The 17,058-nt window shown below is 49.9% G+C and overlaps 1 protein-coding gene across 1 annotated transcript in view; it reads left to right on the top strand.

Moving 5' to 3' along the window:
- CUNH7orf43 (chromosome unknown C7orf43 homolog) overlaps positions 1-4,541 on the top strand; it is a 20,574-nt gene extending 16,033 nt beyond the window's left edge. The window contains exons 9-10 of the mRNA XM_018566671.1: positions 1,758-1,954; positions 4,379-4,541. Coding sequence (XP_018422173.1) covers positions 1,758-1,954; positions 4,379-4,532 — 351 coding nt within the window. The 3' untranslated portion in view covers positions 4,533-4,541. The remainder of the gene's footprint in view (positions 1-1,757; positions 1,955-4,378) is intronic.
- The last annotated feature ends 12,517 nt before the right edge of the window (positions 4,542-17,058 follow it).

The raw sequence follows: 17,058 nt of genomic DNA, 5'->3' as shown, positions 1-17,058 counted from the left end.
GGGGGGGGGGGGGGGGGAGGGTTGATTTAATATTACATGATAGAATTTTGGAGAATTGACGTTGGGATATTATGACTAAATACATGTGAAGCTGATGCAGCGGGGAGCAGTATTGTCCAGCACACGTCTGACTTCCAGCCCAGTAATATAGACAAAGAGATATCAGCCGCTTATTTTTTTCTTGCGCCGCTTTGCCAAACCCAACAATTGCGCTGTGATTGAAGGCCGGTTATCTATTGCTGAGGAAAGAGAAAAAACGTTGACCTTCAGCCTGCCATCCTCCGGCACCTCTCCTACCCTGTCATTATCAGAGACCGTGTGTGCGGTGAAGTGATAAGTGCTCAGATGGTACAGTGTATGACCCGACCCTCTCCTCGGCTTTGATGAAAACATAAGACGTACTGTAATATTCCCAGACCATTCATTATTCCAGAGATTGTCTGCAATTATCTCATGACTCACCCTCTGTCTGCGGAGGAAGGGCATCGGGCTTCTAGTGGAAGGATGGGAATTAACCAGCTCCAGTCCAGACTATTAGGTCTTCAGCAACACAATATTAATATCATTTATAGTCATTATTATATTAGAGGTTTTATACATGACTCAGTTTGCACAGCGCTTTACAATATAAAGGGAGACAATATAGTTACATTACAATTCTAGACAAAAGGGTTAGTAGGACCCTGGTCAGGAGAGCTTACAATCTAAGAGGGAGGGGTTAGTGATACTAGAAGGTAATACCTGTGTGGGGAGGAGCTAATGGAGAAAGTAAAAGTTCAGTTTGTCTGTGAAGGTTCTCATTCATCCGGGTCATGGTACATGTGTAAAAACTAAGTCATGGCAACTGGACTCGCTGTATTTTTCTTGAAGACGTTTCACTGGTCATCCGACCAGCTTTCTCCATTCATTGTACTAAAAATTATCTGGGAATAAATATGGTGAATGTCGCTCCATTCCACATAATCTGTTAGTCACAACCAGGTGTTGATTGCATTTGCATAATTGGAGTCTAGGAGGTGTCCGTTCCGCCAGTCAGCGCTGGAGAATCGGAGCGGGGAGGGGGGAAAACAGCGGCTACACCAGCGTACGGCACAGAATAGAAGAGCCAAACCCTCTGGTCAGGATTCAGCAGTGTACTTACATCTAAAGGAAAGAGGTCACTGCTTTGAAGACAATCAAGTACGCATCCTAGACAGGGAGGAGGACTGGTTTATAAGAGGTGTGAAAGAGGCCATTTATGTAAAAATAGAGAAGCCAAGCTTGAATAGAGGTGGGGGGGGGGAGAATTCCCAGATAATGTTTTGTACAAGTCATTCTGAATGGAGAAAGCTGGTCGGATGACCAGTGATACGTCTTCAAGAAATATACAGCAAGTCCAGTTGTCTTGACTTATTTTTTACAGATAAAAGTTCAGTTGTTGTGTGGAGGTGGGATCGGCTTCTCTGAACGGATGAGGTTTCATGGATCGCCTTTAAGTGGAAAGTGTAGGAGATAGCCAGAGGGATTGGGGTAGGAAGTTTCAGAGGATAGGGAAGGCTCTGGAGAAGTCAAAGAGGTCAATATGGGAGGAGGTGAGAAGGGAGCAAGAGAGCAGGAGGTCTTGGGAGGAGCGGAGAGGACGGTTTGGGTGATATTGTAAAATAAGATTGACTTTGTCCCTTATTACGTTCTGTCCAATCTTTTTCTCTCTTTAACACGGTTATCATGACCACTGCAACTAGAATGTTCATTTCTCTTCTTCTCTTGCCCCCCTCTAGCTGAGCCAACATATGAAGCTGAAGCTGCAGTTCACGGCCAGTGTGTCCCAGGCTCCTCCAGACGCTCGCCCCGTTTCAAGAAGAAGCAGTCCCAGCAGCCCGGCCCTTCGGGACCTGGAGAGACAGCAGCAGGGGGGCGCTCTTGGGAGATCCCAGTCTTTCTCTCACCAGCAGCCTCCTCGTGGTCAGCTGATCCGGTGAGAAATCACACTGCTTTTTGGATTGGAGGTGCTAACCCTTAAAGTGAAGCTGTTGGGGGGGCCTAGGACGCGTCCAAGTTAGCAATTCTGTGGGAGTGCAGGAATCTTGTGGTGTCCACAGTTACCTGCTTGCCTTCAAACCAACGTTTGGTTCCTTGTGGAGCCTGGGCCCAAGCTGTACACAAGACTTTAGCCGACGCCAATATTAGGTACCATCCCTACAATATGACATTGAAATGCCAGATTCTAATTTCCTAATTATAAATTAAATTATAATGGCCATTGGCATCTTGATATTGGTCTGTTAAAAAGCTGAGGGGGTGGGGCTTAATGGTAGAAAGGGGAGGGATTGAGAGTCGACATAGCCAGACATCAATGACCTGTGTTCAGACTGGACTTGGATTTCAAAGGATTCCCAAGGTCGTAGGTGTTGTTTTGAAGATTTAAGCGCATCCTTTTTTTGTTGTTTTGGATAGATCAGGGAATGCGTAAAATCTCTATAGGGGTTTTGTGCTGTGTGTGGCCCATTGGGGAGATTTCCCTTCAGTTCCTGCCGGGACGCAGCAATAAAAACCTGACAAGGCATTAAACACTCCATCCAAACAAAAAAGAAAAAAGCAAACATTTGCTTGATTACATTCTATTAGGCTGGGTTCACACCTAGGCGTATTGAATATGCGCGTTTGCTGCGCGTTTCGTGGCACGCGTTTTTACCGCGATTCGCGGTTAAAAAAGCGCGCGACAAACGCGCGTTTCCGAGGGCTACTTGGCTGTATCCCAATGGAAACGCGCAACAAAAACGCCCAAAGAAGCTCCTGTACTTCTTTGGGCGTAGGGCGTTTTGTAGCGCGTTCATACGGCCTGTAATACGCCCAGGTGTGAACCATACCCATAGGAAATAAAGGGATTTCGGTGTTTGAGTGTTTTGCAGAGCGCACCCATGATATATTCCACATTTTAGGCCTGAAAATTACTTAAAACCCCCAAACATTATATATTTTCTGAAAGCCCAGACCCTGTGGAATAAAATGGCGGCAGTTTCAAATTTTTATGTTGCACGATATTAGCGCAATTCCTTATCAAACCCCAAAACAAAATTTAGTGGAAAATTTACTTAAATGCCCCAAAACACAATAAAATACCAATTTTTTTAAATAAAATATGAGGTTACAACGAGTAAATAGATTCCCAACATGCCCTGGTTAAAAATTGTGTGCGTCCGTGAAACGGCGACACAAAATTCTGTACCCCAAAAAGTCCATAGACAACGCTTTTAAAGCCCCCACAGGTCATCAGTTTAGAGATACCCAATAATACTGGCCCTTGAATTATTGCTCTCACTCCGGCGTGCGCGGCGATACCCAACGTAGGCGCATCCGATGCATGTTTACGTGAAGTCGCAGGAGACTTTAAAAAAAGTTTTTAAATTATTTTTAGATTTTTTATTTAATGTTTAATTTAAAAAACTGGTATTTATTTGTTTTACTTTAATTGCTATCACATGGGGGGTGGGGGGGGGGCTTACAAGCACCCCATGTGATACCAGATAGTGGTGACAGGTACTCTTTAAGGTGATGTTGGGGGTCCAAAAGACCCTCAGTGTCACCTTTCCACTCCAAGTAAGCTATTGAAGTGCAGATCGCAGGCTTCAGGAGCCCTGCACTGACAGTTATGGGTTCGGAAGTGATGTAATCTGCATTGCTCCCGGTCCCATTGAACGGGGAGGGGATCGACGAATGGAGGTTCGTCCATCTCCTCCCCAGCTTCCCGCCGACACCGAAGAAGCCGGTCCTGGGCCAGTAGGAGGGGCAACAGAGCCCGGGAAACACGGCGGGGGTGTCGGACGGAGGGGGACCCCTTCACCGGCCCGTAGAAGCGATCTGGCGACAGCCGAGTCGCCAGGACCGATTCTACTGTAAAGCCGACTGTTGGCTTTACAAGTTTAAACAGAGTCCTGGCGGCTTTCTGTTTAAACAGCCCCGATGCCGGTGACGTACACTGTAAGGGGTTAAGGGATACCAGGATTGTGTTCTTTCACATGAGCCTGCTGGCCCCTCCTACCAAACTCAGACCATAGAGCAGCAGACAGACCCAGTGATGATGTCACTGGGTTTTAAAAGAGGTCATTTTTGGATTCCGCTTTAGGAGGAGTTGATGATCATCAGGCTGTCATTTTTATTTCTTCCACATGTGCTGGACTGTTATAGGAACGGGTTCTCCCATAAACAGTCATTTGCTTTATTCATAAATGCGAAATAGTGTTACCCCGGGATCCATAGGCAGCCTTTAGGCATTAGGTCACATGACCTCTGCTGAAGGGGAGGGTCAAGGTTCAGATTGGCCGTCTCTTGTATACATTACGGGTGTTTAGATGAGGCTCATGTGACATTAACTTATATTGAACCATCTCTTTTTGTATAGGACCGGCAGCGTCATGGAGCGTCGCGCAATCACTCCACCCGTAGGATCCCCCTTGGGTCGCCCGCTCTACCTGCCGCCCGAGCGGGCCACACTATCGCTGGATAAAATCGCCAAGCGCCAGTGCAAAGTTCTGGTGGTCAATCCAGTGCAGTGACTCCCCCCAGCAAAAGGTGCCAAGCAGAAGTGGAACCTCCCAAAATCGCACAGCGGACGGGGGAACCAAACAACGCTTGGGATGGACGAAGGATGTAAACCAAACAAGCCTGTACCGGACAGGAGATTGGAGCCACACAGAGCCTCTCCTGGATGGGACATCTCGGCCCAGCAAGATATAGGGGCCAAATGGCGCTTGGGTTTGGATGGGGGCCACCAGTGGCCTAAGCAAACGGGGATCTTGGGGCCAAACGCTGGCTGTGCGCACAGGGAAAAAGAGTGAAAAGGCACAGCTTTTGGGGTGGGAGGGGCTGGGAACAAAACGCAACCTGTCGGGGTGGGTAATTGAAGCCAAACACTGGTAGTACAGACGGAGCTTGGGAAGCTTATGCGGGTGGGATATTGGGACCAAAGATCAGGGTGGGAGGAGCTTAACGTACAACTGGGGTCAGTGACTCACCCAATGTGAAATAGGGAACGAGATGGGAGAACGGACTGTACCCCTTTCTCTTTGCCACCATCTCTCTTGTACATTCAGGGTTTTTTTATGTTTACATTTTTTGCTTTTTTGTTTTTTTTTTAACCAAACATTTCAGACACGGACCGCAAAGGTTTTTTTTTCCGGTCGCGCCAATTGCCATGTTCCCTCTTGCACTTAGAGACTAGCCATTTTTTTGTTTAGCTGCCATCGTTTCCTCAAGAAAGCAGGAAAAAAATGCCTTGGCCAAAGAGGCATTTACAAAATATAAACCCATACGTATTAAAGGGCCATCGAAGTGTTCAGCTAGGAAGAGGGTGGAGTGTATGACCCGACCCGAACTCTCCCTCTATGAAGAGGGTACAGTGTATGACCCGACCCGAACTCTCCCTCTATGAAGAGGGTACAGTGTATGACCCGACCCGAACTCTATGAAGAGGGATAGTTCTTAAAGTGATAATGGAAAGGCAGCTGGTTACATAAAGTGTCTGAGCACCGTAAAATGGGTTGTTACCGACTACTGCTAGCGCGTGCAAAGATTTGCGCACGGCATATTTTATGTGTTCCTCCCCCTTCTGTTAATTTATGAAAATAGTAATCGGGAAATGTTTCCTGTGAAGGTAAATTTGTCGCTATCCAAAGACAATTGAAAAACCAACCTGAAAAACGAGACTTCATATGTCCTCTTTAGTGGGTGGCAAGTCCTTACCTCACTTCCTGCAAGAGCCAGGGGGTGGCAAGTCCTAACCTTGATCTCTGCAAGAGACGGCGGGTGGCAAGCCCTAACCTCACTCTGCAAGAGCCAGGGGGTGGCAAGTCCTAACCTTGATCTCTGCAAGAGACGGCGGGTGGCAAGTCCTAACCTCACTCTGCAAGAAGAGCCAGGGGGTGGCAAGTCCTAACCCCCCTCTCTGCAAGAGGCAAGGGGTGGCAAGCCCTAACCTCACTCTGCAAGAGCCAGGGGGTGGCAAGTCCTAACCTCACTCTCTGCAAGAGGCAAGGGGTGGCAAGCCCTAACCTCACTCTGCAAGAGCCGGCTGGTGGCAAGCCCTAACCTCACTCTGCAAGAGCCAGAGGGTGGCAAGTCCTAACCTCACTCTGCAAGAGCCGGCGGGTGGCAAGTCCTAACCTCACTCTGCAAGAGCCGGGGGGGGGCAAGTCCTAACCTCACTCTGCAAGAGCCGGGGGGGGGCAAGTCCTAACCTCACTCTGCAAGAGCCGGGGGGGGGCAAGTCCTAACCTCACTCTGCAAGAGCCGGGGGGGGGCAAGTCCTAACCTCACTCTGCAAGAGCCGGGGGGGGGCAAGTCCTAACCTCACTCTGCAAGAGCCGGGGGGGGGCAAGTCCTAACCTCACTCTGCAAGAGCCGGGGGGGGGCAAGTCCTAACCTCACTCTGCAAGAGCCGGGGGGGGGCAAGTCCTAACCTCACTCTGCAAGAGCCGGGGGGGGGCAAGTCCTAACCTCACTCTGCAAGAGCCGGGGGGGGGCAAGTCCTAACCTCACTCTGCAAGAGCCGGGGGGGGGCAAGTCCTAACCTCACTCTGCAAGAGCCGGGGGGGGGCAAGTCCTAACCTCACTCTGCAAGAGCCGGGGGGGGGCAAGTCCTAACCTCACTCTGCAAGAGCCGGGGGGGGGCAAGTCCTAACCTCACTCTGCAAGAGCCGGGGGGGGGCAAGTCCTAACCTCACTCTGCAAGAGCCGGGGGGGGGCAAGTCCTAACCTCACTCTGCAAGAGCCGGGGGGGGGCAAGTCCTAACCTCACTCTGCAAGAGCCGGGGGGGGGCAAGTCCTAACCTCACTCTGCAAGAGCCGGGGGGGGGCAAGTCCTAACCTCACTCTGCAAGAGCCGGGGGGGGGCAAGTCCTAACCTCACTCTGCAAGAGCCGGGGGGGGGCAAGTCCTAACCTCACTCTGCAAGAGCCGGGGGGGGGCAAGTCCTAACCTCACTCTGCAAGAGCCGGGGGGGGGCAAGTCCTAACCTCACTCTGCAAGAGCCGGGGGGGGGCAAGTCCTAACCTCACTCTGCAAGAGCCGGGGGGGGGCAAGTCCTAACCTCACTCTGCAAGAGCCGGGGGGGGGCAAGTCCTAACCTCACTCTGCAAGAGCCGGGGGGGGGCAAGTCCTAACCTCACTCTGCAAGAGCCGGGGGGGGGCAAGTCCTAACCTCACTCTGCAAGAGCCGGGGGGGGGCAAGTCCTAACCTCACTCTGCAAGAGCCGGGGGGGGGCAAGTCCTAACCTCACTCTGCAAGAGCCGGGGGGGGGCAAGTCCTAACCTCACTCTGCAAGAGCCGGGGGGGGGCAAGTCCTAACCTCACTCTGCAAGAGCCGGGGGGGGGCAAGTCCTAACCTCACTCTGCAAGAGCCGGGGGGGGGCAAGTCCTAACCTCACTCTGCAAGAGCCGGGGGGGGGCAAGTCCTAACCTCACTCTGCAAGAGCCGGGGGGGGGCAAGTCCTAACCTCACTCTGCAAGAGCCGGGGGGGGGCAAGTCCTAACCTCACTCTGCAAGAGCCGGGGGGGGGCAAGTCCTAACCTCACTCTGCAAGGGGTGGCAAGTCCTAACATCACTCTCTGCAAGAGCCAGGAGGTGGCAAGTGCTAACCTAGCTCTCTGCAAGAGCCGGCGGGTGGCAAGTCCTAACCTCACTCTCTGCAAGAGCCGGGGGGTGGCAAGTCCTAAGCTCACTCTCTGCAAGAGCTACAGCTTCTGGCATAAACTTCAGCATCCGACACATTTCAGTGTGTATTGAATGGCTGGGAGTCCCCATGTACTCTGTGCTTCCATCCTCCAGCCCCTACCTTCTCAAGAGAACAAAATTAGGACTCACTGGCCCACCGCAGCAGGAACGTGCTGTCTTTGAAGGTAGGTGGGACAGAGCTTTACCTGCCATTTTGGAAGAAAAAGCTGTCAGCTTCATGTTTGAAGCTGACAGCTTTTTCTCCATTCAGAGTGGCTTCTAACAGGTTACACAGCAGGGAAATCCTCCCCGCTATGGAACCTGTCATGGACAGAGCGCCTCCTTTTAATTATCCAGCTTTTGACAGCTAAGTTAGGTTACACACCAGCGGGCTTCCCCACTGCTGAATGTAACCAAACACGGTGAGGTCAGAGCTTCAACAAGCCTCTAACTTGGAGTCAGAGGCTTGAGCTCTGTGGATGGTTTGGACCAATGGAAAAGCACCAATTTAGTGCAAGTTGTCCAATCAAAAAAGAGAAAAACACCGACAGCATCCATCTAGATGCCTCTTCAGTGATGAGCAAGTGAGGAACAGGGAGGCTCCTCCCACACCCCACAGGTAGAGCAGTTTCCCCTCCTACCTCACAAGCTGCGGGGGTGCATCACCTGCCACTTACCTCACTGCTTTTTTACTAGCCCCCAGCCCCCTTCAACACGGAGGGCTTTTAGGCCTTGTTCACACCAAATGCAGAGCAGATCCGGTCAGGTTTCTGCACACACGTCTTTTTGACGCGTTTTTGGCTAAAAATTTATTTATTTCTTTTTTAAGTTTAAAATGGGCTTTCAGTGCGTTCCAGGAACTTTCATGCGTTTTGCAGATCCAGAGCAGGTAAAATAGGGCTTGCTGCAGTTTTTTCACCTGCTCTGGAACTGCACGCTGCGATGTGAACTGGAGCAAAAAATACCATTGGAATACATTGGACAGACCTGGAAGATCCTTGCTGGGACTTGCAGATATCGAGTGGTCACAGAGCAGCCGAGATCATGAGAAACAAACTAATATTTATGAATATCTATTAAAAGTCGTTATCACTGGAAGTTCACGTAGGGATTATAAGTAATGGAGGATGTCCTCAAAGGGACCGTCATAAGGCATTTGTGTTTTGCTTTGTGACCTGATCTCTTCTAATACTGGACGGCGGCCATAGTTCTTTGGAGGATTATTGCGCCACCTTCAGGATTGTTTTAGGTACTGCACTCATTTCTGCATAAAGGGATTACGGTTGCATATTCCATTTGTCGTATACTTAAATGAAACAAGCTGAGGTTAAAAAAAAATGTAGGATGCCATGGCTGGCCTCTGCTTCTGAAAATGCTAGCTGACTGGCTGTTATACTGAGTTAAAGGGCATGTAAACCCTAGCAATGACCTTTACTTGTATAGTCCCTTTTGCCTTATTATATGCCATTGAAAGCGTTTTGTTTTATCTGTTTGATAAGTGCAAAAATACCTGTGGATCCTGCCAGATATCTTGTGAGCTGAGAACTTCCTGTGCTGCATTCTTATCAGTTGCAGTGTTTCCAGCTGTCTCCGAGGACTACAGAACTCCTCTACTCTGTTATGGAGGAAAGGGGAAGGTTATTGTAGTCCTGTCCTAGGCTGACAATTCTGCTTGTCATTGATGCAGTACGATGACTGAGCATTGTGCCCCTTGGAAGGGAAGTGTGATACTGATAGGATCACCAAGTGACAATACACATTGGCTTCATTTGCCGCATGCTTGTAGTCAGTGGCGTCACAGGGAGGGGGGGGTGCAGCCCGCACTGGGTGACACCAGAGGGGGTAAAAAAAAAAACCAAAAAAACATTGCACACCTGACCGGATAATACCCTCAAGTATTAGGTGGGTGCCAGGCGACCACGGATGCCTCCGCAAATCAGTATAAATATGAAGACGTCACTGGCACTCCAGCTCAAGTTCAGTCAACACTGTATTGACCTCTGTGGTGTCACAACATGGCGACGTTTCAGAAACCGTTTGGTCCCTTCATCAGGCAAACAAAGAGTTGGCCTGATGACGTGACCAAATGGGTTCCGAAAAACGTTGCCACGTTGTGACACCACAGAGATAAATAAAATATTGACTGAACTGGAGTGCGAGTGACTTCTTCATATTTATACCATCAGAGGGGGTGACACCAAAATAAGTAACATTCATTTTGCCGTGCCCCCCCCCCAGCCTGAAAAGTCGGGCACTCGGTCATAGACCGGGAGCGCGACAGCTGTACGAGAGAGGACTCGGCGGCATACCTCATCCCACTGGGTGAATGTCCCCTTCCTCTCCTTGCCAGCATCCATCACCAAGATGGCCGCCGGCAGTAAGGTGCACATGACGTCATCACACGTGTGCACATAATGATGTGGGCGCTGTGCGATACCTGGCAGACACACCGGGCGATGTCCCCTGCTTGTAGTGGCAAAAGTATTAAAGGTAGAGGATCAGAATGACTGCCAGGCATCTAGCATGCTTATGAGGTCTGCCATGGCGGCTTCCATGCATTTTACTAGCGGTAATGAAACGGTATCTGTGCGGTGACAAAAAGGACAAAGTTTCGTTGGCGAATACTTGACTCTTAGTTCAATCTGCTGGCAGAAAATAGATCAGCCACCAGGTGGCGATGTGCCATTAGACACGAGGAAAAGCGTCTTTTTTTTTTTTGTCTTTATGTACGTATGTGGTTAGAATAATATATTTATTAAAGCTCAACTCCACAACTTAGGCAAATTTGATATTTAGGAACGACTTGATCAACCTTGTGAATACTTGTCTGCGAGTATAGATGGTGTAAAGTTTTGCCCATGGTAGAGACAGCACTGGATACTTCAAGGGCAAGGCTGGGGAAACAAATGACGTCTGTTAACCTAAAGCTGATCTCCGGATACAAACAACAACTTTCCCTCACTCTGGTTCTACCAACTTATCACTGGGTGACGAGTAAGCATGGAGCCGGCTTCTGGCCAATCTGGCTTCCTAATTGGCCAGCTTCCAGACCCATTAAGAAGCCGGGCAGCGAGTCATAACAAGCTGCCCGGCTTCCTGATTGGCCGGGAAGCTGACTCCATGCTCCCTCGTCACAAGTGATGAGGGAGCATGGAGCCGGCTTCACGGCCAATCAGGAAGCCGGGCAGCGTGTAATGACCTGCTGCCCGGCTTCCTGATATCGGAAGTATCGGGCTAGGCATCGGAGCATTTGGGCGAGTACTTGCCCAAATACTCGGAATCGGCACCGATACTAGTATCAGTGCAACCCTAGTAAATTCCCTGCCACGTGTACACGTAAGGTTGGCTTCATCGGGGTTCTGGGACTGAATGCATTCAGCTCCCCTGCCAGTACAGCGACCCCACTAGAAGCAATATCAGTCGGCTCTCTGAGTTCAGCCTAATCTGCACACCGTGACTACGACTTTACTGCCTCGGTCTTAAGGGGTCGCAAGGATAGATATCAGGCCATGTCGGCCTCAATGTGTTCTTAACATTAGTACACTGAAGACTGGTTCTCTTTAAAGAGACACTGTCTTTGTAAAGGGCCCTCCTGACCCAGTTCTACTGACTCCCTCAACACTTCTTCCTCTGTTTGCAGATGGCAACAGTACCCTGTGCTTTCAGATATAGCAAAGCATTTGACCTCCTTCCCTTAGACTGCGCTCTGTTCGAGCAGCCTATCCCTAGGCCTGAGCGCTGTCACATGACTGAGGGAGTGAAGTCACCGCTCCCTTAGTGTGCTGCGAAGGAGGCAGAAGCAGCAACAGTGGGTTCAGGGGGGGGGCCTTTACAGAGACACTGTCACTTAGCCCTGGACGTGTAAGGTGACAGGGTCTCTTTTAGACTTTTAACACTCCTAACTTCTTATGCAGTCAGTTTTGTTTTGGACGTTTCCATAGCTAAGCGCCAAGTTGCTGGCAGTTTAGGGATCGTTGTTTCCCAGGCACGTGACATTCACATGTCCTAAAATGTAAAAGTCGCACCACTGTTAATGTGTCTTCACGATTGGTAGTGTCTGTAAGAAGCTTTGTGCTGCCCAGGCGGTCTGACATGTTCTGGTATCATAGGAGCTCCAGGAAGTGGTGGTTGGGAAGGAAAGAATGGTAATCACACTTCCCTCTGTGCTGTCTGAGATACGGCTCTCCGAAATCTGTGGCGGGAGTGCGGTGGTAATGTCGGATCAGGACCGGCCCCTGCTATTATTTGAGTGGCAGTTGCTGCATATGGTGGCCCCACAGAAAGTAGAAGGGACCAGAAGCATCGAGCTATCTGAGAACAGCATAGGGGTAAGAGAATTAAAGCATTACACTCCGGGCTGGGCCGAGGGATGGGCGGAAGAGGCATCCACCTTGTGACCTATGCTGTTGAAGTAGATCACAGCTCATTGGGCAGGTGGCACACTTTGGACCACCGATCACTTCCCTCCCACTATGCCTTGTAGTTTTATTTCCTGGAGCTCCCCTTTAAGTGCCCTTTTAGCAAAGTCCGTACACTGTACACAAAATGTGCAGTCCTTATAAAGAGCCTGAGGTGGTTCCCTCAGGTAGTCATCTCACTGGGGGGGAGGGGGGGGGAGTACACCTGCTGCCGCCCCCTTTTTCAGCCAGTGTGTCCTAGGTTGCTAAGAGCTCTTGGCAACCCGTGACACTCTGGCTGGCATCCCGTCCAGCTCATAGCGACCAGTGACGTCACTGGTTACCAGGAGCTGGGCGGGCCGCTCTAGCCGGCATCCCGCCAAGCACCCGGTAACCAGTGACGTCAAGATGCTGGCGCCGCCCCCTCGGCACTTAGTGTCTACCAATAGCAACCCCCCGTAATGTGCATCATTAGCACATCGCCCTCCACCGCGGTAGTGGGCGCCGGCGGCAGCCCGCCCCATTCCCCGTCACTGTCACCAAGCTTGGCCTACAGCAATTTATCCGCTATCTCCAGTGCAGGAAGTGAGGGAAAATCTCCCCAGCGGGGACACGGCAAACAAAACCCAACAAAGGAAGCAACTCTTCACCTCTCTGGCCAAACCTAATATCATTCCTCTGTAGAAAGATCTAGACTTCTCACACCTCATCCAGAACCTCCCAAGGCAGGGGTGGGCAACTCCGGTCCTCCAGCTGTGCTTTAACTACACATCCCATAATCCCTCTGCCTCTGGAAGTTATGCCTGTGGCTGTCAGAGCCTTGCAGTGCCTCGTGGGACTTCTAGTTCCACAAACGTTGGAGGGTCAGAGTTGCCAACCCCTGTCCTCAGGTGATTTGGGAAAATGCCATTAAGGTTAATTGATTGCCGTGGGCACCACAGACGGTTCTTCACAGACTGCCAGTCACCAAGCCGCGGATCACTTCCTGTTTGAGTAACTTTGGGGTCTGTGTCTTTAGCACAGTTTTGTTTTGTTTTGGCCTGGCTGTCACTGGACACAGGACACGCAGGGCTGCGTGTGTTGCGCTGACTCGCCGGTACGTGGCGGCACTGCGCCGCACACACTGCACTTGTCACTCCGACATTCCTGCTGATACTTGAGCGCTTTCCGCCAATCCGCTTACACTGGATTTTTTTTTTTTTGTCGGTTTTACATTTTTTACAAAAAATGGATGTTTCTGACATGTTTTTCCCGTGTTGCACTTTATGTTTTATTCTGTTTGTAATTTATTTTCAACAATAAGGTGCAAAAATACAAACTGAAGTTTAAAGGAGAAGTGTCCGGCTGTGTTTTTTTATGCCAATATGAATGTAGTGATGCGGGTACATGGGAGATCGGCGGAGGGAGTGACACACGTGACCACAACGTAGTGTTTGTTGCAGGCCCTGGGGGAAGGGGAGGGGCTTGGGCTACATAGGTAGCTTGTTATTTCTAGAGATCATTTATACCACACCATGTCCATTAGGTCGATCGCAAAGCTAACACTGGTAGACTGCGATCACAAGTTGGCTCGCTGTCCCGAGCTCCCTCCCGCTGTGCTAGTGCGGCTGAATGTGGCGGACTCTGTCCCGCTCCTCCCCGTCTGCAGCGCCTGACACATTCGGCCGCACTAGTACCGCAGGAGGATAGGACAAGATACCCTCACCTAAGACACACGGTATTCAGTCACTGTGGAGGTATGAGGGCAATAGACAGCCAGGAGGATGAGCGAGGAGAGACAGCCAAGAGGATGAGCGAGGAGAGACAGCCAGGAGGATGAGCGAGGAGAGAGCCAAGAGGATGAGTGAGGAGAGACAGCCAAGAGGATGAGCGAGGAGAGACAGCCAGGGGGATGGGCGAGGAGAGACAGCCAGGGGGATGGGCGAGGAGAGAGAGTGAGGAGACACAGCCAGGGGAGAGAGCCAGGAGAGACAGCCAAGAGAGACAGTTAGGGGAGAGAATGATGAGAGAGAGGAGAGACAGCCAGGAGGATGAGCGAGGAGAGACAGCCAGGAGGATGAGCGAGGAGAGACAGCCAGGAGGATGAGCGAGGAGAGACAGCCAGGAGGATGAGCGAGGAGAGACAGCCAAGGGAGAGAGAGGAGAGACAGCCAGGGGAGAGTGAGGAAGGTGTTTTGTTCCGTGGGTAGATCTCCTTGATCTGGTCATTTGAAAAGTAGATCTTAACACAACAATTGGTGGGCACCCCCGATTTCTACCAATATGAATGTTGTGACGCGGGTACATGGGAGATAGCTGGAGGGAGTGAGAGACTGGTTGTTGCAGGCCCTGGGGGAAGGGGAGGAGCTTAGGCTACATGGGTAGAATATGTTGTCAGCATATTTTTCATAGTTTAGTGTAGCTCACAAATGAATGTGTTTCTCTGGAAGGCGTGCTGGCCACATGCAGTATTCTACCTGCTCTCTATGATCCCATTCATTCGCTGCTACAACACCCTACTGTGACATTTTGAATCCAGGGTGCGGTTGGTTCGGCTCTAACACATCGGGTAAGTGAGGGTAAGTGCTTACATCATAGGCTGGTATGGTAGTTGTATAACATTTCATTGCCACGGGTTTGTTTCAACTGCTATTCTACCCGTGTACATTCATGAACGGTTGCTTGGTGTACCTAATTCTCCAAACTTGTACAGATGTTTCAACCCAATATCCTTTTATAGGGGAGGGGTGTAGTACTGGGGTGAACACGGGGTGACACTGCAACAGTTGGAATGTTTTGTTAGACTATATGGCCAAAAACTTGTGGACATCTGACCATCACACCTCCTATATGGCCAAATGTATGAAGACACCTGACCACCACACCTACTATATGACCAAATGTATGAGGACACCTGACCACCACACCTACTATATGACCAAATGTATGTGTACACCTGACCATCACACCTACTATGTGACCAAATATATGAGGACACCTGACCACCATACCTACTATATGACCAAATGTATGAGGACACCTGACCACCACACCTACTATATGACCAAATGTATGAGGACACCTGACCACCACACCTACTATATGACCAAATGTATGAGGACATCTGACCACCACACCTACTATATGACCAAATGTATGAGGACATCTGACCATCACACCTCCTATATGACCAAATGTATGAGGACATCTGACCATCACATCTACTATATGACCAAATGTATGTGTACACCTGACCATCACACCTACTATATGACCAAATGTATGAGGACATCTGACCATCACACCTACTATATAACCAAATGTATGAGGACACCTGACCACCACACCTACTATATGACCAAATGTATGAGGACACCTGACCATCACACCTACTATATGACCAAATGTATGAGGACATCTGACCATCACACCTCCTATATGACCAAATGTATGAGGACATCTGACCATCACATCTACTATATGACCAAATGTATGTGTACACCTGACCATCACACCTACTATATGACCAAATGTATGAGGACATCTGACCATCACACCTACTATATAAACAAATGTATGAGGACACCTGACCACCACACCTACTATATGACCAAATGTATGAGGACACCTGACCATCACACCTACTATATGACCAAATGTATGAGGACATCTGACCACCACACCTACTATATGACCAAATGTATGAGGAAGGGAACATGGAGCCGGCTTCTCGGCCAATCAGATAGCCGGGCGGCAGGTAATGACTCGTACCCCGGCTTCCTGATTGGCCGGTAAGCCCGGCTCCATGCTGATTGCTGAAGCCAGCTTCCTGGCCAATCAGCATTGGGCCGGCCAAACAGCATGGAACCAGCTTCCTGAGCAATCAAGAAGCTGGGCGGCTGGTAATGACACGCTGAGTGCCTGGGAAGCCGGCTCCATGCTATCGGAAGTACTGGTATCGGTAGTCGGTGAGTACTCGTACTGGATACCAATAAACCAGTATTAGTGCATCCCTAATGTGTATGATCTCTGGAATAAGTAAATATTGTCCTCCTAAAGAGTCCTGTGTGTTCTTCCTTGTATCTTGGTGAGCTTTGTATATTTCTTCCAGATCTGTGCAGTAATCCCGTGTCAGACTTGGAGCTTCCGGTAATAAAGACCGGTCACTGCTGCACTCTCACTACTTGTGCAGGGTGACTGGTCTTGTCTCCGCCCCCTACTGTAATAAAGACTGCTCACTGCTGCTCTCTCTCCTTGTACAGGGTGACTGGTCGTGTCTCCGCCCCCTCCGGTAATAAAGACCGGTCACTGCTGCTCTCTTTCCTTGTGCAGGGTGACTGGTCTTGCGCCCTCTTGTAGTTCAATGTAGTGGCCTGCTGGGTCCCTCCCACAGCTTTGTTCTTTGCACAGTGATGATGTCACTGATACGTTTATAAAGCGATATCTGGCTTTGCAATGACATTTGGTGCACACAAAGTGGGATGATCTGTTTTGTGGCTCTCGGAGAATATATGTAAATTAGTTTTTGCTCCCGGAGTTCAGCTTTACGTTACCATGAAATCTATACACAAACACTGAGATTTATTCATCTTCCCCCAGAACAGAAACACATCAAACTCATTCAAACATTCTTTTATATTTATGAGAAATCGCAGCGACCAATTTTACAAACAGCCGAAATATCTTCGTTGTTAAATAAAGCGATTCTCCCTTCCTGGCGGCTGGCACATGTTTCCCAGCTGTATACAGGTCACGTTGTGCCCCCAGAGCCGCTCACTGTGTGAGGAACAAAGTCAAAGCTTTCTCTACTTGGCTCCAGGTTACAGCTCTCCTCTTTACTATTAGATCAGGGGGAGGAAAGCTTGGCACATCAGCTGTGGTGAAACTTCAAATCCCATCATGCCTACAGGAGTCATGCCTGTGACTGGCAGAATCTGGTGTCCCATGGAACCTGTATTTCCACAACAGCTGGAGTGCTGAGGCTTCCTACCCCT

The sequence above is a fragment of the Nanorana parkeri genome, unplaced genomic scaffold (assembly GCF_000935625.1).
Source record: "Nanorana parkeri isolate BGI_ZX_2015 unplaced genomic scaffold, ASM93562v1 scaffold968, whole genome shotgun sequence".
NCBI lineage: Eukaryota > Metazoa > Chordata > Amphibia > Anura > Dicroglossidae > Nanorana > Nanorana parkeri.
This window is presented reverse-complemented; position numbering and strand designations above follow the sequence as displayed.